Source organism: Mobula birostris, chromosome 11 (genome assembly GCF_030028105.1).
Source record: "Mobula birostris isolate sMobBir1 chromosome 11, sMobBir1.hap1, whole genome shotgun sequence".
NCBI lineage: Eukaryota > Metazoa > Chordata > Chondrichthyes > Myliobatiformes > Myliobatidae > Mobula > Mobula birostris.
The window spans coordinates 81858309-81881554 of NC_092380.1; the positions used below are offsets into that span (position 1 = coordinate 81858309).

Genomic DNA, 23246 nt, shown 5'->3' on the forward strand with positions numbered 1-23246 from the left:
CGCGTTTACAGACCACAAACCGCTTACCTTTGCGTTCATGAAGGTGTCCGACCCCTGGTCGTCCCGCCAGCAGTGACATCTGTCCTACATCTCCGAGTACACGACGGACATCCGGCATGTCTCTGGAAAGAACAACGTCGTGGCAGATGCACTATCCAGACTGTGGACATTGGGGGAGGTATCGCCGGTTCTGGGGGGGTGGGTTATGTGGCGACCCACTTTCTAGCACACACGAACCGGCTCACGAAACAGCGCGCGCAGACAGAGAGGCCGGCCCCAAAAAGGGCGCCAGGCCATCTTCACCAGCAGGGGGAAAATCCCGCGCGCAGAAGGGGTCTGGGAATATGCATTCCCCACAGTAGTCCCACCCAGGGAGGGCGGGAACGGGAAGGCTTTAAAGCAGGCTGCGAAGTTTGAATAAATCTCTTTCATCGCAACTCCAACTCACCGACTCTGTGTGGTTATTCTAGCGCTGTGTGTGGCACACCGCTACAACCTTACATATTTTTAATATTTGATCTTATCTACATTTCATTCCTTGTAATTCCATTTGATCCTTGATAGCGGCCTCTAGTCTAAACCTTTATCACAGCAAAAATACTTCCTAGGGATGAGATCTATTTGCTTGACCATCGGTGAAGTAGATCTGCATTAAGAATTGTCATAACTTGCTATATAAATTATTTTTGTATTCCTACACATCCCCTTGACCCATCACCCTCTTCACTCTGTTTGAGCATACAGTAGATCATTAGAATCAGAATCAAGTTTATTATCAGTCTTACATGATGTGAAATTTGATGATTGCGACAGCAGTACATTGCAAAGACATAAAATTACTATAAATTACAAAATAAATAAGTAGTGTAACAAAAGGAGAGTAGTGAGGTGGTGTTCATGTGTTCACGGACCATTCAGAAATCTGATGGCCGAGGGTAAGAAGCTGCTTCTGAATCATTGAGGTTGGCTCTTCAGGCTCTTCTACCTCCTCCCTGATGGTAATAACATGAAGAGGGTGTGTCGCAGGTGTTGAGGGTCCTTAATGATGGATGCCAGCTTCCAGAGGCGGCACCTCCTGAAGGTGTTGTTGATGTCAGGGAGGTTTATGTCTGTGATGGAACTGGCTGAGTATATAACTCTCTTGCAGTTTCCTGCTATCTACTACATGAGAGCTAACATACTTTGTTACGACGTAAACGGTCAGAGTGATCCCAACAGTACATCGATAGAAATTTGTGAGAGTCTTTGGTGACATACCAAATCTCTTCAAACTCCTAACAAAGTAGAGCCACTAGTGTGCCTTCTTAATGATCGCATCATTGCGTTGGCCCCAGAATAGATTATCTAAGGAGTTGAAACTGCTTAACCTTTCCACCACTGACCCTTCATTAGAGACTAGTGCATGTCCGCCTAATTTCCCCTTCATGATGTCCATAATCAATTCCTTAGTCTTGCTGACATTGAGTGTGGGATTTTTGTTATGAACACCACACAACCAACCAATCTATCTCACACCTGTATGTCTTCACTTTGTCCTCTGAGATTTTACCAACAACATTTTGTTTTGTCTGCAAATTACTAAAGGCATTTGAGCTGGAAATATGGGTTGACAAGATTAAAATTATTTCCTTGCTTGTTTGAATACAAAAAATATGATCTGCTTCATTCCAAAGCGAGGTTTAAGTTTTTTTCACTCAAATTCTTGATGTTGCATTTTTGATTAGTTTAATTAACTGAAAGATTTGATCAGTCATAAGGACACCTTACTGCGATATTTCATTCATTTTAAACCATGCAGTGTTATGGAACAGTAGGATGTAAATTTTCCTGAGATTTTTCAAAGTGGTATCATAGGATCAAACAAAAATGCTGTTCCCTGCTCACTGAGTATTAGATAGAAATTGTGATATGTCTTTTATGTGACATTGCCAGCATCTCGTTATATAGATTGGTGCTGATTGAGTTCACCAAAACCACTTAACAGTTTTCAGTTGGCTGGTTTACAGTCTGTTGGATGTGAGGGGAGAATAGCAGTAAGCTGTACTTAAAGCAGAAATAATCAAAGATTTGCAGTGAAGAAATGAAATGTGAAAGCTAGCTGATGGTCAATTTAAATTTCTGTATTTATTGTCTTAGGCCTGCGTCTTTCCAGTGATCAATGAAGATAACATATTTGGAAGTGCAAAACAGCCTCTCAACTTTGCCACTTCATGTTAATACATGAAGCCACGACTTACTGCCATGTGGTTTAAGTTTATATCATTGAAGTATTTTGTTAATAATTACCCAGGAGAAATTTTCTATTTAGGACGTTCTTTAAAGAACAAAGTAGGACATCTTGAATGATCTTTTCTTCAAGTGATTTTGATTTTTTTTTCCATTAAAGTTGCATTTTCTTGTCCAAGGATCAGTGTCCTCCTAAGTCTCCATGTGATTTATTAGCAAAATGACTGGTTACTTTGGAAGAAAGATCAGAATCTAGCAACTGATTGAGATTTCTAAGTAACTTGGTTAATTACTTTTCTTTCCCTGGTGATATAGATACAAACTGCATGTAATTGTGGATGAAGTGTTCATGCTTTCGGTATTTGATGATGTGAATTCATTCCAAAGTATCCTCAGCTTTGATAAGTGAGTCTTATTTCTATTTTAGTTATTAGAAGTCTGATAATATTTTGCTGAGTTGACAGTAATTGTTATGCTTGTTTTTTTTTATTACCATGTAGCAGAAACCATTATATATTTGTTAAAGAGGCTCTGAAGCAAATTGTTGAGGAATTTTGCTGCCCAATGCTCTCTCCATGGTGTGAGGCTGACACACAACTGGCCTCTGCCATTCACCTTCTCCATGGCGTCTCCCCAGCTAATCCCAGTAACTGCTACTCACCTGTTTCCTCTGTCCCCAAAACACAGATTAGTCGACTTTCACCCCCCAACTGCAGGACTGGCAAACAGCAAGTACCAAGGTATATTTCTGCTGCAAATTCTTGGCTTCATCTCCCTCATCTAAAAAAGCAGAGAGTGTGCCAAGGGCATCTGGTGTTGTAATCATAACCTTCAAAAAAAGGAGCCATCTGATTTCGGTATTTACAGAGGAGTCTCCCTGCCAGCTGTCATAGGGAAAGTCATTGCAAGGATCCCTGTTATTTTCCTCATTACAAAGGTTGTGCTGCAGGTCAGATTGAGAGATACAAGAGATATAATCTTCTTTGTAAGACAAATCCAACAAAAATGTAACGGTAACTGCTACAACCTCACACCTAACTAACAGGAAGAGAATCCTTAAATATTGCTGTCAGGAATCTTCATCTTCATCTGTCATGAGATGACATGCAGGCCATGAATTTTCCCTGAGGCCACATTCAGCTCTTACATTAGATTCTGGTTGTCCACTCTTAAGGCTCTTAATTTCCACGGTAAACTTTGTGAATTTAGAGTTAAAACCATAAACCTCCTACTACCTATCTATGTAGATATGACCATTCGATTCACAGAAATATTAGCTTGCAGATTTACAGAGCCACTTTTCTTTTTAGGAAAAAGAGGCTGAAGTTGCACATCAAGTCCTTCACCTTTACCATCTGCCTTGTTCAAGTACCCAGTTGCCAATTTTTTTCTTCTCCAGGTTGGGTAATTGTGAAGTTTGTTTTTGTGTGTTATTCAGCCAGTGTATTTAATAGCCCCCCTTGGCTACAATTACATCTGGCTACATTATGCTTAACTTGCATTATGCCAGAATAAAGCTCAAACCAGTTTTAATTCACAATATTTGATGCTGTTATTCTCGTGGAGTGGGAGTACTTGCACTTGAATTGGTCATTAATTGATGGCCAGCATCCTTTTGAATTGTCTTCACCTAATAATTCAAGGTGCATTTATGTTATCTATTGCTTACTTTTACTTTCTGCAAATTAACACTCATTGTATGTGCTTTTTAACATACTGAAATATGCAGAATTGACAGCAGTGTGCTACTTCTTTCAGGCTTCCTGATCCACAGAGAACTCATATTATGTGGGGAATTAGCAAGGTGAGTTTATTCATCACAAAATCTGTATGAGCGCAAAACATGCACTTAATGTGTCAAAGCTGCAAAGTGAAGACTGAACTGGCACTTTGATGCTTTATGGTAAAATGCTGGTTTGCATCTCCCATGATAAGTTGTGTCTGTGCTGAATTCATCTGGCAATATGTTAAGAAGAGCCACCCAACATATGTGCTGTGGTGGATCCTATATATTTGATGTTTTTTTTTACCCTTGTAGGAAATGCAGTGGACCTTATGGATTCCTGGACATCTGAGTCCAGAAGGTGGCATTCAGCCTTGTGTCTATTCCAGTTTTAAAAAACCTGAGATTAATCCCAGTTTTCATCTCTGGCCGTAGTTACTCTAGGTTGGTTTATTAATGCAGTGAGGGTTGCATCATCTTGACAGGTGCACAGTTCTAGGTCCCTACCGCTCTTAGGTTAAATATTTTTTTTACTCAACTCTCCTATAGTGCTTCCACCTGAAATCTACACTTCCCTTTAATTCTCAGCTAAGGGAAATAGGTCCTTCCTATTCACCCTAGCCAGGCATCTCATGAATTCATTTAAAAAGCTACAAAAGAAAAAAAAGTCCAACACAAAAAGAGGAACTCTGCAGTTTATTCCAGAAGAGAGTTCAGGAAAATCCTTCTTACTCCCAAATAGTACAGATATTGTAAAGAACAGGCTGGATAAGTGCACAAGAACGAAATGGAACATATGTTGAAAGGATTAAAGAAGATTGAATTATAGGAGAATGTTGTGAATCATGGACACTTGACTTGGCTCAATGACTTAATTCTGTGCTGTAAATTCACTGTGTACTTACCTCAGATTAGATAGTGAGATACCCTGATCATAGTTTAAAATAAAGAACATTAAAAAGCTTTAAAGGATAACATTCTTCTTGTCAAATGTGACTGAAGTAGAATCCATTAATTCTCTTCAAAGGGAATTAATTAATTACAAAGAGAGAGATACTAGGAAGGACAAAGGAAAGGGATTGGGTAAGTATTGGGAAACTGGTGAACTGAATTGGCCTGTTGGGCTGTTTTACTGTAGTTATCCTTCTTACGAATTTCTGTGGTAAAGTTGTCAGTAATCCAAAGCTGAGTCATCTTGATGATTAATGTACATTTCCTAATGACAATAAAAAAGATTGTGAGAACCAGAGAACAGATAGCCTACTGACAAAAGTGGTGCAAGATAATCCAAGGGAAATAAGGATAAGAATGTAAACAGGAGTAAGAAAACAATGTCATAAAATCCATTTTGTTCTTGTTATTGTAGAGATGTTCAGGTTACAAATGGAAAATGAGTTTTATGAGAGAAATAAGGGGCAATTTAACATTATGAGTGCAGAAGAAGATTACAGCAGCAATTTGTCCCTCTATAATAGCAGGATGGACAGTATCATGGGGATACTTAGCTGGAGCAATATAAACAAAAATAATTTTTTATTTCACAGCAAAAGATGGAAGGTAAGGGTTGCAGGTGTGGAGCAAAAGAGAGGTTTAAAATCAGCTGAGTAAGTTGCCATAGCAATGACATTTAAGGAGGGAATTGCAGAGCTGAGAGTCAAGGCGGTTCAGTTCTGAGGTAGACAAAAGGTTGCATTTGAAGGTGTGCAGTGATTTTGTAGGCTTGCAGAGATAGGGGTGAGTGAGACTATGAAGGGATTTGTCAACCTTGGTGACATTTTAAAATTAATGTATGGTGAAACCATGAGCCAGTGCTGGTGAGAATGTTTAATGTGATGGAGGGTGAGTAAGTATTGCAGGGCACAGTGTTTTATATGAGATAAGATGCATCTAGGATGCAAGAAGGGAGGTTGACATTAATCTAGTTTGGATGTAATTATGATTAGGTTGGGGATTAGCGTAAGATGATAAAAGGTCTTGTGTTACAAGGTGTCTTTTGTGTGGTTTGGAAATGGGACCGAAAACTCGCCTCAGTCCTGTGCAGTAATAAGGTTGCAAGGTGCCTGGCTTACTTTTAGCCCACTACTAGGAATAGAGGCAATGAGCAGGAATATAGTTTTGATGGTGATAAAAGGCAGCGGCTCACAATGGGGGCATTTTATCTTCTTCCAATGTTGGGTGTTGGTTATGTCAAATCAGAACCAGTGGAGAGTTCCGCATAGCTGATGAGGATCTGGGATTTAGTATCTGTATATATGGAGCATGGGTGGTGAGGTGGAAATATGTCTCTATCAAAGGAAGCGTAAGGCGCCTCCTTCCCTACGCTAGCCTGTAGGTCATCCCCAGGCAAGGTGTAGCACCTGCTTAGCAACCTGATCAGGGCTAGGTGAAGCCATGGGAACAGCTGGTGGATGGTCATAGGAGCAGATGATGCATATCACAAGTCCTGGTTATGCAACCACTGATGCCAAGCAGACAATCTCTAAAGAGTATTGATAATGGCTGATTTGGGGTGGGGGGGGGGGGGTCACCCGTCTTGTAAAAAAAACTGTCCAGAAGGCAATGACAAACCACTTCTGTAAGAAAATTTGCCAAGCACGATCATAGTCAAAGACCATTTTCATATGATCATATGATACAGCACATAATGATGATAATGATATCTGGACCATAATTCTGCCAAAGAATTGCATGTGAATAACAGGGCTAAGGGTAGTTCCATCAATGAATCAGTCCATAGCTAAAAATGTAACACAACAAATTACAGCCAGGTTATTCTCTGGTTGTAGTTTAATATTAATAGCATGATGTCAAACAAGAAGAGTTCCACAAAGGTAGAAAGTATTTTCACAAAAAGCAGAATAAGTATTGTAGAATGGTTAATTTTGGAAATTATAGTTAAGTTGAATGAAAGCTAAAATATACAGTAAGTGTACTGACTTTATGTTTTTGATATATTCATTTTAGTAATTTCCAAATACCTACATTTAAGGTGAGCTTTTTTTTTAAAACTATGTAAGTGATTTTTTTTTTGCATCTGAACATTGATAACAAGACCAGCATTTGATGGTCATCCTTGCGATCTTAACAAGTTGATGGTCTATCACCATCTGGATTCATCGCTGTGCTATTGGAGACTTTGGACCCAGTGATGCTGAAGTAACTGCGTCAAGACAGTGTGTGACTTAGGGAAAATCTGCAACTGTGATTGTTCCCATGTGTGTGAAGAGCTTGTTATTCTTGTTGGTAGAGACCGAAGGTATGGGGAGGGTGCTCTTCGCTGAGTAGTTTCAGGGCATTTTATCAGTGGTACACAGTGTGTGATCAATATCTGCCAGTAAGTGGATGGAATGGATATTATAGAGCAGGCTGGTCAGTTTAAGTTTCTAATCAATGATGACTCCAAGATGTTGATGTTGGGGACTTGGCAGAGGTAATGCCATTGAATATCAGGGGTTGGTTTAACATCGTCATTGTCTGGCACTTTTGAGGTGTGAATTTTACTTGTCTAGGTCTTGCTGCATGCAAGCATCGATATCTTTATTTGCTGAGGAGTTGTGGTTGGACTTGAATATTGTGCAATCATCAGTGAGCATTCCCTCTCGGAAGGAAAGCCATTGATGAAGCAGCTGAAGGTGTTTGGGCCCAGTACATTAGGAGGTGAGATGATTGATCCTCAACAGCTATAGCCATCTTTAGTTCAAGGTTCAGTCAGAAGTAGTTAATGACTTAGTATACAGTCACCAAAAACTTGTTTGGACTTCTTCAAAATTTACTGGGTATTTTACAGAGATGCTGAATATTATGTAGTTTAGTTCAGGAGATTTCCTCTGATTCTGTTATAGAAAGCTTTAAGCAACGAAATCAATAGTCATAGACACATCAATAAAAATGTTCAAATTTTGCTTAGAGTGGAATCCCAAGGTCAGTGTCAGCTTCACAGAATAACAAAGACTAATGTCGATGGCTTCACCAATGCAAAATCTGGGCCATTAGGTCATAAAACTCGTGCCAGAACTTCAGTGCATGGTTTGAATGTTACCTGTCACTTATCAGCCCATGCCTGACTGTTGTCTAGGCTTTGCTGCACTGCTGAAAGTGTGATGCACGTCAGGGAACATATACTGATTGTCAGAGGGGAAATAACCTTGAAATGTATCTCTGTGTGACAATTGACCTTGCAGTCTGAAATTGCAGGCTTCAGTCAACCTTGAATTTGTTACAAGCCACCAACACGTGACAGCGAATCTCTTCACTGGTGATCATCTTGCAGGATCAATATCTATGAGAACATAGAACAGCATATTACAGGCCTTTTGGCCCACAATGTTGTACCGACCATGTAACCTACCCTAGAAACTGCCTGGAATATCCCTACCGCATAGCCCTCTATTTTTTTAAGCTCCATGTAGCTATCTAAGAGTCTCTTAAAAGACCCTATTGTATCTGCCTCAACCACCTTCGCTGGCAATGCATTCCTCGCACCCACCATCTGTGTGTGAAAAACTTACCTCTGACATCCCCCTTGTACCTGCTTCCAAGCACATTAAAATCTATGCCCCTCGTGTTAGCCATTTCAGCCCTGGGAAAAAGCTTCTGGCTATCTATCCACACAATCAATGCCCCTCATCATTTTATGCACCTCTATCAGGTCACCTCTCATCTTCTGTCACTCCAAGGAGAAAAGGTCAAGTTCACTCAACCTATTCTCATAAGGCATGTTCTCCAATCCAGGGAACATCCTTGTAAATCTCCTCTGCACTCTCTCTGTAGTATCCACATCCTTCCTGTCGTGAGGTGACCAGAGCTAAACACTGTACTCCAAGTGGGGTCTAACTAAGGTCTTATATAGCTTTAACATTACCTCAGGGCTCATGAACTCAGTCCCACTGTTGATGAAGGCCATCATACCATACGCCTTCTTAACAACACTGTCAACCTGTGCAGCAGCTTTGAGTGTCCTATAGACATGGACCCCAAGATCCTGCTGATCCTCCACACTGCCAAGAGTCTTGCCTCTAACATTATATTCTGTTTTCAAATTTGACCTACCGAAATGAACCACTTCACGCTTATCTGGGTTGAACTCTATCTACCACTTCTCAACCCAGTTCTACATCCTATCAATGTCCTGCTATAACCTCTGACAACCCTCCAGATGATCCACAGCACCCCCAATTGACAGAATAAATAAAATTAATACTGAATTTATCAAGTGTGCATTCTATTGAGTGAGCACATGGTGACACATTTTTTTCTGATTTCCAAGAAACCTATTTAGCTTGCTTGCTTTAGGATATTAAGTAAAAATGCATGACTAAACAGGCTGAGAAAAAGTGAGCAATTTCAGGAGATAAGTAAATTAATGTTTTGTCATTATTTAGGAGTTTTCAGCCAGTGGACTTCACATCAGTACCCTATACACTGAGAATACAGATGTTATTAGTGCCCTCAGCCGACTTTCATGCTTCCATAGTGTCCCAGGTCCTACACAGCATTTGGTAGCACAGTTACTGAGAGACCAAGGTAAGATACCACAGTGGAGAAATTCTGTGTTTCAACTTTGCATGGAATATACAGTATATGTCAATTAAGCAGTGAGTTGGCAATGCTTCACATGAAATATGTTGCCTTGCATGACATGGAAACTGAGGGAAAAACATTCCATTCAATACAGCAGGACATCTGTTCCCATGAACAACATTTAGATCTTTCCACTACCACAGAAGCGTGCTGTAAATAGTCCCGGTCTCAGAAACACAAAGGAATCAGAATCAGTTTTAATAACACTGGCAGGGCCTGATGGATTACCTGGTCGTCGTCGTCGTCGTCGTCATCATCATCAGGTGCCATGCCCAGGTTGAGCTTTGACTGCCATGTCCCACACTCTCCTGTTTCGGGTCAAGTGGATCAAATCATTGGTATTCATTTCCAGTTCTCTGGCTGCTGTCTACATCATCATTTGTCTTTGTCTTCCTCTTGCTTTCTTCCCTTCAATCTTTCCCATAATTACCGTGCATTCTAACTCCTCTTTCCTAATCACATGTCCAATGAAGTGATCTCATACATTATTTCCCTTTTTGTGTTTGCTCTGTTCATGACATCCTCGTTAGATATTCGTTTCGTCCATGATATTCTTTGCATCCTCCTCAAAAACCACATCTCTGCTGCTTCAATTTGTTTCCTCATGTTACTAGATATTGTCCAACATTCTGAGCCATATAACATAACTGGATAAATGTAACATTTCAGTACTCTGAGGCGGGTTGTCATGCCTAGTTTAGTACTGGTCAGTACATTCTCGTAAAGGTATCTTTTGCCATCCCTATTCTTCTTTTGATGTCCATGTCACACCTGCCTTCTGATGTCGCCCAGCTTCCTAAGTAGCAAATGTTCTGTACGTGTTTTATGTCTTCTCTGTTTATTATCAGCCTGCAGATAGAATTCTCCTTCTTTCTGGATATCACCATACATTCTGTCTTTTTGCAATTAATAGATAGACCCATTTTTGCACTTTCTTCAACAATTATATCAATTAAGTTTTGTAGTTCTTCCTCCGTACTTGCAATTAACACAGTGTTATCTGCATATCTGAAATTATTGATGTTTTCACCGCCATCTTTGATTCCCAAGATGTCCCTTATTTTTTATAATATTGTTTCACTGTACACATTAGATAAATCGGGAGAATACACACCCTTGTCTAATGCCTCTCTTGATTTTCGTAAACTGACTCACTTCTCCATCTATTCTTACAGCAGCAGTTTGTTCCCAGTACAGATTTCTGATTAGGCGGAGGTCTTTGGAATCTAGATCTAGAGTTTTCTGTAATATTTCAAATAACTTATTGTGCTATACTTTATCAAATGCTTTTGTGTAGTCGATAAAACAAACAGTCTTTTTGCACTTGAATAGCTCGTTCTGAGAGTATCCTTAACATCAATATTGCGTTTCTTGTACCTTTCACAAAACCACATTGTTCTTTACCAATTTCAGCTTGTATCTTACTTTTAGCTCTTGTCATCAAAATTCTTAGAAGTATCTTGGTGATATGACTCATTAAACTTATGGTTCTATGTAATTCTCATTCCTATTGCTCCAGGTTTCTTAGGAAGAGTGATAAATACTGATTTTTTTCATCTCTTTTGGTATTATTCCAGTCTCATAAATGTCATGGATTAAATCAGTAAGTTTTTCAATTCCATAATCTTCAAGGGCGATAATTTGTTCTATTACTAATTCATCAGGACCTGCTGCTTTCCTTTCTTCATCTTATTTATTCTGGTTAAACCAGGAATGTGAGCAAATAGAAAGAATCCCTATTACTGATCCAAAAAGATTACATCAACAAATCAAGGATATCACTGGTAAAAAGCTCCTCTGTTCTTCAGGTGGATGTTTGAAAGCAAAGGACGGTACCATTATCATGGAAAAAGATGAGATCATGAACAGATAGACTGAGTATATTCAGGAATTGTTTGAAGACAATCGAGGCGAAAAACCAGAAATTAAGAAAAACATTGAAGGTCCAAGTATTTTAAAATCTGAAGTTTGTAATGCAATAAATAAGATGAAGAAAGGATTACCTGGTAATGCTCTGAAAGCCTGTGCCAACCAACAAGCGGGGGTATTCAAAGTCTTTCACTGCTACAGTTGGAAGTTCCCACCTGGTTCAAAATGGTAGCATTAATCCTAGTGCCCAAGAAGAGCAGCTTGAGCTGCCTCAACAACTGTCTCCCAGTAGCACTCACATCTACAGTGATGAAATACTTTGAAAGGTTGGTCATGGCTCTTGAATCAACACCTGTCTTGGGAAGGACCTGGAACTACTGCAATTTGCCTACTGCCACAATAGGTCTACAGCAAACGCTGTCTAAAGGGCTCTCCACACAGCTTTGGATCACCTGGGAAATGCAAATACTTCTGTCAGGATGCTGTTTACTGACTAAAGCTCAGCATTTAACACTATCATTCCTGCAGTCCTGATTGAAAAGCTACAGAACCTAGGTCCCTGTACCTCGCTCTGCAACTATATCCTCGACTTCCTAACCAGAAGGCCACAATCTGTGAATATACATCTCCACCTCGCTGACAATCTACACTGGCACACCACAGGGAAGTGTGCTTAGCCCACTGCTGTACTCTCTCTACACCCATGACTGTGTGGCTAGGCATAGATCAGATGTCATCTATAAATTTGCTGATGATGCAATCATTGTTGGCAGAATTTCAGATGGCGACTAAAAGGCATACAAGAGCCAGGTATACTAGTTAGTTGAGTGGTGTCACAGCAACAACCTCGCACTTAACTTCAGCAAGACCAAAGAGCTGATTACGGACTTCAGAAAGGGTAAGACGAGGGAACACAAACCAGTCCTCATAGAGGGATCAGAAGTGGAGAGAGTGAGCCATTTCAAGTTCCTGAGTGTCAATATCTCTGAGGACCTAACCTGGTCCCAACATATTGATGCAGCTATAAAGAAGGAAAGACATCAACTATATTTCATTAGGAACTTCAGGAGATTTGATTTGTCAACTAAAACGCTTGAAAACTTCTACAAGTGTACTGTGGTGAGCATTCTGACTGACTGCATCATCTTCTGATGTGGGGGGGGGGGCTACTGCACAAGATCAAACTAAGTGGCAGAAACTAGTAAAATTAGTCAGCTCCATTACGGGTACTGGCCTCTGTAGTATCCAAAATATTTTCAAGGAGCAGTGCCTTAGGAAGGCGGTGTCTATCATTAAGGATCCCCATCACGCAGAATGTGTCCTCTTCTTGCTGTTACCATCAGGTAGGAGGTACAGAAGCCTGAAGGCACACATTCAGCGATTCAGGAACAGCTTCTTCCCCTCTGTCATCCGATTCCTAAATGGACATTGAACCCATGAACACTACCTCACTACTTTTTAATTTCTGTTTTTGTGGCACTACTTATTTTCATTTAACCATTGAATATTCATATACATATACTTAATGTAACAGTCTTTTTCTTCTCTATTTATTTATCATGTATTTCATTGCACTTCTGCTGTAAAGTTAACAAATTACACGATATATCAGAATTAGGTTTAATATTACCAGCATATATCGAGAAATTTGTTAACTTTATGGCAGCGGTAGAATACATGATAAATATAAAGGGAAAAGATCAATTACAGTAAATAAATAAATTATATATATACTGAATAGTTAATATAGTGCAATAACAGAATTTTTTTAAAAAAAGTGTGGTAGTGTTCATGGGTTCAACATCCCTTTAGGAATCAGATGGCAGAGGAGTAGAAGCTGTTCCTGAATCAATGAGTGTGAGTCTTCAGGCTTCTGTACCTCCTTCCTGATGGTAACAATGAGAAGAGGGCACGTCCTGGGTGGTAGGGGTCCTTAATGATGAACACTGCCTTCGTAAGGCATCGCTCCTTGAAGATGTCTTGGATACTGCAGAGGCTAGTACCCATGATGGAGCTGACTAATTTTACAACATGCCCCCCCCCACTCCCCCCGGAACCATTCAAGAATCTAGTGATCATTACTAATACCTCCATGATCTCTTCAGCCACCTCTTTCAGAAACCTGGGGTGTAGACCATCTGGTCCAGGTGACTTATCTACCTTCAGACCTTTCAGTTTCCCAAGAACCCTCTCTCTCGTTATAGTAACTTCACACACATCGTGACCTCTGACACCCGGAACTTCCACCATACTCCCTGTGTCTTCCACAGTGAAGACTGACACAAAGTACTTAGTCAGTTCGTCTGCCATTTCATTCTCCCCTATTACTACCTCTCCATCATTGTTTTCCAGTGGTCCGATATCCACTGTCACCTCTCGTTTACATTTTATGTATCTGAAGAAACTTTTGGTATCCTCTTTAATATTATTGGCCAGCTTACATACTTATTCCATCTTTGCCTTCGTAATGACTTTTAAGTTGCCTTTTATTGGTTTTTGAAAACTTCCCAATCCTCTTAACTTCCCACTAATTTTTGCCCTATTATATCTCCTCTCTTTGGCTTTTGTGTTGGCTTTGGCTTCTCATGTTAGCCACGTCTATGTCATCTTTCCATTGATGCAACCTCTTTAGGGCACAGCCTTTGCACTCTTTCAGACAGACATACTCTCAAGCGAACTCACACGTGGCCACATTTTACACAATTGAAACATACAAACCATTCACGGTTTAAACCAAGGCAAAAAATCTCCTGTTCCTGAGGGTTAAACCGATGCCAAAATATTCAGAATCAATCCAATAACATTGAGGAAATGCGTTACTCAAATTGGGTCAGATTTCACCTATCCAATGTGGGACCATAAACACTCAAGGAAACTGGCCTCAACCTTGTCACAAAGGCAGAGGGGTGCTCCCCTTTGCGTTGTCTGCACTTGTGCAAAGCCTCCACCAGGTCACCTCGATTAGCCCCTGCAGCTTCTAATTGGCCTCCTGTAAATCACCCAGTGTCTGCTGGTCTTGTACCTGCTCCTCCAGCAGGGCTGAGTGTAACACTGAAGTTAAACACAGACGGGTTAACTTCCGTTCCCCTGCTTCATCTAAACCATGAATTATGCTATGCTGCTGAATGCACTGGGAAATTTCCTGAGGATCGTCTCCCATTCCACACTTTGGTATCTTGGCAGCTATAGCAGTCAACTGGGCCACATCGAAAGGGGTACACCCTGGTTGTGGTGTTTCCTGCACTCTCTCCGTTACAACAGGTGCCACTGGGGCAGTGGGTGCTGAAGGTTATGCTCCCTCTTGGAAAAATCCATGGGGAGGAGGGCTACTTCCCCAGTAATGTGTTGCCTCATACGCTGGATTACACCAATCTATATCAGCATCATCGTCAGCCCTCACACCAAATGCACATATCACCCCTCTCTGAGCTGAGAGTTGACTTTGCAGCTTTTCGATTTGTTTTAAACACTTGGTGTGGTCGGCGCTGCCTTTGTTCTCTGCTGCTGATTTCTGTACGACATTCATAGCAGTCTGTAAGTCTTGACACTGACTTTTCCATTTCTCTACTTCTGTACTCGCCCTTTTACATTCCTCTTCCCATTTCTCCTTTCCTCTCGTTAAGCGGTCACGCTGAGTCATGTGGATTCAAATTCGCCTGACCCCGTGCCCTCAGCATTTCACTTTCTTTTCTCTTCCTCTCCAGCTCCTCCCTACACTTACACAACTCCTCTGTCAGCTTCTGTTTTCTCTCTGCACTTCAGTTAGATCTTCCCACATACATCCCATTATAACAGCTTTTTTAATCTCTTGTAATTTATTTGATTTCAGTAACTGCTTTCCACAATGCACCCCCCAGGGTTCCTGACCCTCCACTCTCAATCTTTCCTATCCGTGCCTCATAGTCAGGCCATTTTTTTGGTAAATATTTAAGAAAATGATCCCGCGAATCATCCAAACCCCCTGGGTTCTTCTTGTCCTCTCTTTTTCCCATTTTAATATCCTAACCTCAGGGGTGGTTCAGTTCAAAACTAGGGTCCCAGACCTCCAGTTTTTTCCAAGAGCACCCCAGGGCGCCAAAATCTGTTGACCGTTCGTCAACAGAACTAGGTTAGGAAATTGACTACGCAACTCACAATTAATCGAAGCTCACACTTTATTGTCTCTGCACAAGCAACAGCGTAACTATGTTGACCCTGGACCAACAGCTTAGAACATGAATTCTGCTGTTCCATCTGTACCAATACTCATCAGATCACTTTTCCAATTTATAACACCGAAATAGGGGACCTCTGTTGGTCAGATGATCAACCCTTTCTTTGTCCATTCCCTAGCATGAGGGTTCTTCCTTGCGATGGTGGGTCTCTTGGGAGAGTTATCGCTGACAGCACACTCGAAGTGTCCACTTTTATACTCCTTCCTTACCGATTCAAATATTGTGTTCTGGTGTCATTGGCTGATTGACCTTTAACACCTTTTTATTGGCTCTGCTCCAGCCCTCTTCCCGGCAAGTAACAATTGGTAATTTATGGCTCTTTGTTCTTTTCAGTAACCAGCTCCAGTCACTCCAGGCAGGCACCAACCCCAACATTCACAAATAAGTGTGTTATGCTTTATCAAAGAACACCTCACAAATAACTTCTTATTTGAAAATGATCTCTAGTCCAACATATTACCTGAAATATCATTGTGTCTACTTTAAAACACAGAAAGGGAAGCAACTGCTTTTCACAAAATGGAGGATGTAAAATGGTTCCACAAAATGGCAGCCTCCATCTCCAAGCACACAGCAGGAATAAAGACAATTGATCTGTCCACTTCCACTGTGGACAGATTTGTGGACCCATTTGAGTTCAATGTTTTAAATCCGCCATGGCCAATACAATGTATTTTCTATCTCCCATTGCCGTTGGTAGGCCACATCCTTACTACTGTTTGGGGGTCTGTATACAACTCACATCAGGGTCTTTTTACCCTTGCAGTTCCTTAGCTCTATCCACAATGGTTCAAGATCTTCTGACCCTATGTCACCTCCTTCTAATGATTTGATTTCATTTTTTTTCCAACAAAGCAATACTGCCCCCTCTGCCTTCATGCCTGTCCTTTTGATACAATGTGTATCCTTGAACATTAAGCTCCCAGCCATAATCTCCTTTCAGCCATGATTTAGTGAAGCTGACAACTTCATAACCTGCTAATCTGTAACTGTGCTGGAAGTTCATCGACCTTATTCCGTATACTGCCTGTATTCAGATACAACACCTTCAGTCCTGTATTCATATTTTTTGATTTTGTCCGCTTTTTACATTGCAACTCACCCTGTTGACTACAATTTTGCCCTATCACCAGTCTCTCCTGTAAACCAGCTACCTCATCTTCAGCACTATTATCTGCCCTTCCTACAATACTTCTTGTGTTGAAATATAGGCAACTCAACCTTTTGATTGTTAACTTTGTCTGAGGTCTTACCAACATCTGCCTCCGCAATCTCTTCACTTCTGGCACTCTGGTTCCCATCCCCCTGCAACTCTAGTTTAAACCCCACCATGTAGCATTAACAAACCTTCCCACTAGGATATTAGTCTCCTCCAGTTCAGATGCAAACTGTCCCTTCTGTATAGGTCCCACGTTCCCTGGAAGAAAGCCCAGTGATCCAAAAATCTTTTGCCCTCCCTCCAATCCCAACTCCTTAGCCACGTATTAAACTGTATAATCTTCCTTGTTCTGGCCTTACTGGCTCTTGGCATGGGTAGCAATCCTGAGGTCACAACCCTGGAGGTCCTGCCCTTTACCTTATCACCTAACTCCTGAACTCCCTATGCTGAACCTTGTCACTCATCCTACCCATATCATTGGTACCTACGTTTGTACATGGGCCACGGCTTCTGGCTGTTCACCCTCCTACTTAAGAAATCTGTGGACTTGATCTGAGATATCCCGGACCCTCTGAGAGGCAACATACCATCTGGGAATCTTGTTCTCACCCACAGAACCTCCTGTCTGTTCCCTGAACTAATGAATCCCCTATCACCATAGAGTGCTTTTCCTTTCCCGCCTCACCCCCTGCCCCCCCGAGTCAAAGAGGTAGGCTTGGTACCAGAGACCTGACGACTGACTTTGAAGGTGATGGTGAATTTCATCAATGGTGTCTACCTTTGCTGAGAATTGTGAAGAGATTGACATTTTCCAGAGTTTCGCTGTGGACTTTTTTTTTGTAGGCTGGGAGGAGCTGCCTGAAAAGAGCAGTAGCACTGTTAATTTTGGTCTTTTAGGGCCAGGTTGTTTATCTGTATCCTGACTAGTGTTTTGCACCATTCTATCACAACGTTTCTGCTCTTACACACAATAAAAAAATTGCCATCCTGTAAGCTGTCTTAACCACCTCATTAATTTTACATAGACTCTGTTCAAAACGCGAGTTAATCATGAGAAAATATCAGTGTGTTCTCTGAGTTTAATGCTAAATTTTATATAAAAGAGCTTGTACAGCTTTATTCCAGCTATAAAGGTAAGATGATAAAGTTCTAATCTTTAGATTCTTTGGTATAAAAGTGATTTACTAGAATTGTGACATTTTATGTAACAGATTTTCTTTCCAAGACAATGAAAATTTTATTCATCGTAAAATTCAAGTCCTCTATTGATGTTTTTGTCTCTTATTTTTCTGTAGATTGGTTCAATAATGTTTTTTTGCCAGTGAACCGAACGAGACTAAAAGCTGCCCACAAGTTCATGACAAATGAACTAATAGCAATGGACATTCCATTCCTGAACCGACGTGCAGGCCATTATATCTGGGCTGATTTTAGAAAGGTATTCACCACACCTTTTTAGTCATAGCTTTTCTGTACCAGAAACCATAAAGAAATTTAGATTCACTCAGTTCTTTCAATTTATTCTTTAATAAGAAATTATGAATCTTTACTTTTGATTTCAGACTGGGGTAATAGGATCTCTTGCAACAAATGCATATGGCAGAAACTCAATCTGTTTCAGATACAGAGTGTTTATCAATTGGCAGTTTCACTTCGATAAAAAAAATGTTGGTGTGGTTAAAAATGTTTCATGATGGCACATTGAGAAGCAGCAATGAAGGCGTTTTTTAATGTGGTGGATGGCAATCTACTGTACTTGTGCATTTGGTCTGAACTGTGCAGCATGGTGTTTGGTAAAAGTAAGTCAGCACTCCTGACTCCTTGCTATCTGTCAAGAACATAAGACAAATTTAGGCCATTCTTGTTTTATGTGGTACTTTGAATAAAAAATGCAAAGGATTGAAGCTCAAGTTAAAGATAATTATACATGACTTGGGTCGTTCTGCTCATAATTAAGGCTGGAGATGACAAATGCAGAGTTGGCAATTTGAAGTCCAAATAAATTGATGTAGAGATCATGTGGATGATGACTGAAGTGCAACTGACTTTGACTTTGGATGGCACTGTTTCATTGCTTGGCAAGGACAGAGACTTGACTGGGGAGATCCAAGTAGGAAGTTCTAAGTAAAGGGAGAAAAAAAACTGGAGGGAACAGAAAGTTCAGGGTCTGGGATGAAATGGTTGTTCATCCTAGATGCACATTAGAGGTTTTGCTCTCCACCATGCAGTTTTTTTTATCTATGATTGTCGAGGGCAGGGAGAAAAGGATGGTTTTTGGTGAGGGGATTGATGATTGTTAAGTATTTTGTCTTTCATCACTGAATCATAAATGTTCTCCAACCCATTGTTCCAAACCAGATGAATTTTCTAGATCACAAACAAGGGAAAATCTGCAGATGCTGGAAATCCGAGCAACACACACAAAATGCTGGAGGAACTCAGCAGTCCAGGCAGCATCTATGGAAAAGAGTACAGTCGACTGTACTTTTTCCATAGATGCTGCCTCACCTGCTGAGTTCCTCCAACATATTGTGAATTTTCTAGATGTTTTATTGGATTGTAGTTTCTCATTGGTAAAACATTCATGTTCTTGCATACCTCTTGATTTGAAACTTTTAGTAGAAAGGTCAAGGTAAATTTATTATCTAAGTGTATACTGTACATGTCACCATAAACAACCCTGAGATTCAGTTTCTTGACATCATAAGACCATAAGACATAGGAGCAGAATTAGGTCATTCAGCCCATTGAGTTTGCTCTGCCATTCCATCATAACTGATATATCATTCCTCTCAATCTTATGCTCCTACCTTTTCTCTGTAACTTTTGATGTTCTGACTAATCAAGAACCAGTTAACTTCCACTTTAAGTATACTCAATGACTTGTACTCCACAGTTGTCCATGGCAATGAATTCCATAGATTCACCACCCTCTGGCTAAAAAAATTCCAATTCATCACTGTTCTAAATGGACGTCCCTTTATTTTGAGGCTATGCCTTTTCGTCCTAGACGCACCTACTACAAGCAATGTCCTCTCCACATCCACTCTATTGAGGCCTTTCAATATTCGATAGGTTTCAATGAGATTTCCCCCCCCGCCCCCCATTTTTCTATACTCCAGTGAGTACTGACCCAGAGTCATCAAATGTTCCTAATACATTACTCCTTTCATTCCCAGAATCATTATTGTGAGCCTTTTCTGGACCCTCTCCAGTGCCAGCACATCCTTTCTTAGATAAGGGGTCTAAATCTGTTCACAATACTCCAAGTACAGTCTGACCAATACCTTATAAAGCCTCAGCATTACATCCTTGCTCTTTTATTCTAGTCCTCTTGGAATAAATGCTAAGATTGCATTTGCCTTTCTTACCTCTAACTCAACCTCCAAGTCAACCTTTAGGGAATCCTGCATGAGGACTCCCAGGTCCCTTTGCCTCTCTGATTTGAATGTTCTGCCTGTATAGAAAATAATTTATGCCTTTATTTCTTCTGTCAAAGTGTACGGCCATACACTTCCCTACACTATATTCCATCTGACACCTCTTTGCCCATTCTCCCAATCTGTCTTAAGTTCTTCTACAGACTCCCTGATTCTTCAACTGTATCTGCCCACAACCGATCTTGCAAACTTGGCCACAAAGCCACTGATTCCATCATGCAATTCATTAACACGTAATATGAAAAGCAGTGGTCCAAATACCACCCTCTATAGAACACCACTAGTCACCGACAGCCAATCAGATTAGATTCCCTTTATGCCGGCTCTCTGCCTCCTGCCAGTCAGCCTACCTTCTGTCCATTAGAGCTGTGCCTAGCCTCACATAACTGTAAAGCAGTCACTAGTATCGAGGCAAGGGTTAAATAATAACCTCTATTACATGATTCAGCAATGAAAATCACAAAGATAATGTATGTGCCTTCTCCTATTCAGTATTTAAAGAATCCAACATTTGAAGAAGAAACAAATCTGTGGAAGCAATTTCTTAACAATAAAATCCTGCTCAGCGGTGGGAAGTCGTTTGGATGCAGTGAACCTGGATGGTTCAGCATTGCATTTGCTGACAAATCCAATCGGCTGCAATTAGGTGAGTACAGTAACAACAGTAATTTTTATCTGTTAGCTCCAGATTGGTGTTTTTATCTTCAGTTTTGTTTTAGCCTGTCTATCTCATCTGAGTATGTATTTTCCATGAGTTTTTCCTTTACTGGATGTGGGTAAGACCTGAGTGCATTTTAGGTACAAATTTTAGTGTTTATATTCAGAAAATCAACAATACAAGGTAGTTTGGTTTCAAACGTACATTTCATAATATTCTGGTTGTTTTCAATGATCAGGCCATTGCTTTGATTCTTATTGCAAAGCAAATATTCTGTTTTGTTTTCATATTAATGATGGGAATCGGTTAGAAGCCTTCTTAATGTGACCTGGCATCAACTGAGCAAAATTACTTGAGTTTGTAGCCATTCTGTTGATGACTAAGTTGCAGTTGCTTTTCAGAACACTATTGATATTTGGAAGGAGGAAATTGATTAGATTTCATTGAACTAAAAATAAACGTGCTGACTTCCTGGTAGAAAGCATCCAGATGTTTAATACAAATTTGTGTTGTGCTGGGTCTCACACTTTCTCACATTGTATAAAGTGCAGCATTCTTATACATAATCAGAAACATCTCAAAGCATCCTCATCCAATGTGCAAACATTATTTTTTTTCTGGCACATAGCCAGTAAAGCCACAAGTAAAAATGAGGTTGTGATCAGTAATTTCTGACATCAATAGTCATGTTGATCACTCTGTGCTCTGTAGCCTCCACCATCTAGATGTCCTGCACTGGGGAAAATGGAATGTCCTGTTCAGCTATAACTAAGTCAAAAACCAAGAACGTCTGTCCATTTCCACCCTCCCCTTTCTCCCCAGACCATAAGTACAGAATTGGGCCACTTAGCCCATTGAGTCTGCTCTGCCATTCCATCACGGCTGATATACTATCCCTCTCAACCCCATTCTCCTTTCTTCTCCCCATAACCTTTGATGCCCTGACTAACAAAGAGTCTATCAACCTCTGTTTTAAATATACTCAATGACTTGGCCTCCGTAGCCATCCGTGGCAATGAATTCAACAGGTTCACTAACTCTGGCTAAATAAATTCCTTCTCACCTCTGTTCTAAATGAACATCCATCTATTCTGAGGCTGTGCCCTCTCGTCCTAGACTTATCCACTATAGGAAACACCCTCTCCACATCCATCCTCATTCTTCTAAACTCCAGTGAATACAGGCCCAGAGCCATCATATGCACCTCATACATTAGCCCTTTCATTCCCAGAATCATTCTTGTGAACCTTCTCTGGGTCATCTCCAATGCCAGCACATCTTTCCTCAGATAAGGGGCTTAAAACTGCTTACAATACACCATATGCAGTCTGACCAATGCCTTACAAAGCCTCAGCATCACATCCTTGCTTTTATAGTCTAGTACTGTCAAATTAACCTTGAGGGAATCCTGCACAATGACTTCCAAGTCCCTTTACACCTATGAATTTAGATTTTTTCCCCAGTTAGGAAATAGTCTACGCCTTTATTCCATCTACCAAAAGACATGATCATACACTTCCTTACCATGTGCCACTTCTTTGCTCATTCTCCCAATCTGTCCAAGTCCTCTGCGCACTCCTTGCGTTCTCAACAATATCTGCTCCTTCACCAATCTTTGTATTGTCTGCAAACTTGGCCACAAAGCCGTCAATTCTGTCATACAAATCATTGAGAAGTGAAAAGGAGTGGTCTCAACACAAACCCCCGTGGAACACCACTAGTCGCTGGCAGCCAACCAGAATAAGCCCCCTTTATTCCGACTCTTTGCCTCCTGCCAGTCAGCCAATTTTCTTTCCATGCTAGTATCTTTCCTGTAATTCCATGGGCTCTTATCTTGTTAAGCAGCCTCATGTGTAGTCAAAGGTCTCCTGCAAATCCAAGTAAATAACATCCTCTGACTCTCCTTTGTGTATCTGCCTGTTAGTTCCTCAGAGATCTGTCAGGCAAGATTTCTCCTTAAGGAAACCATGCTGACTTTGGCCTACTTTATCCTGCCCTTCCAAGTACTATCCGAAACCTCATCCGCAATAATGGACTCCAACATCTTCCCAGCGAATGAAGTCAGGTTAACTAGCTTATAATTTCCTTTCTTCTGCCTCCCTCCCTTCTTAAAGAATCGAGTGACATTTGCAATTTTCCATTCCTCTGGAACCATTCCAGAATCTAGTGATTCTTGAAAGGTCATTGCTAATGCCTCCACAATCTCTTCAGCTAGCTCTTTCAGAACCCTGGGGTGTAGTCCATCTGGTCCAGGTAACATATCTACTTTCAGATCTTTCTGCTTCCCAAACACCACCCCCTTCGTAATAGCAACTACTCGCAAATTCCTGGCATACTGCTAGTGTCTTCCACAATGAAGACTGATACAAAACAATTA

At 40.7% G+C, this 23246-nt stretch overlaps 1 protein-coding gene across 1 annotated transcript in view; it reads left to right on the forward strand.

The window, feature by feature from the left end:
• accs (1-aminocyclopropane-1-carboxylate synthase homolog (Arabidopsis)(non-functional)) overlaps window positions 1–23246 on the forward strand; it is a 79970-nt gene that overhangs the window by 51350 nt on the left and 5374 nt on the right. The window contains exons 11-15 of the mRNA XM_072272651.1: window positions 2542–2631; window positions 3985–4030; window positions 9331–9472; window positions 18067–18209; window positions 20704–20857. Of these exons, the coding sequence (XP_072128752.1) occupies window positions 2542–2631; window positions 3985–4030; window positions 9331–9472; window positions 18067–18209; window positions 20704–20857 (575 nt within the window). The remainder of the gene's footprint in view (window positions 1–2541; window positions 2632–3984; window positions 4031–9330; window positions 9473–18066; window positions 18210–20703; window positions 20858–23246) is intronic.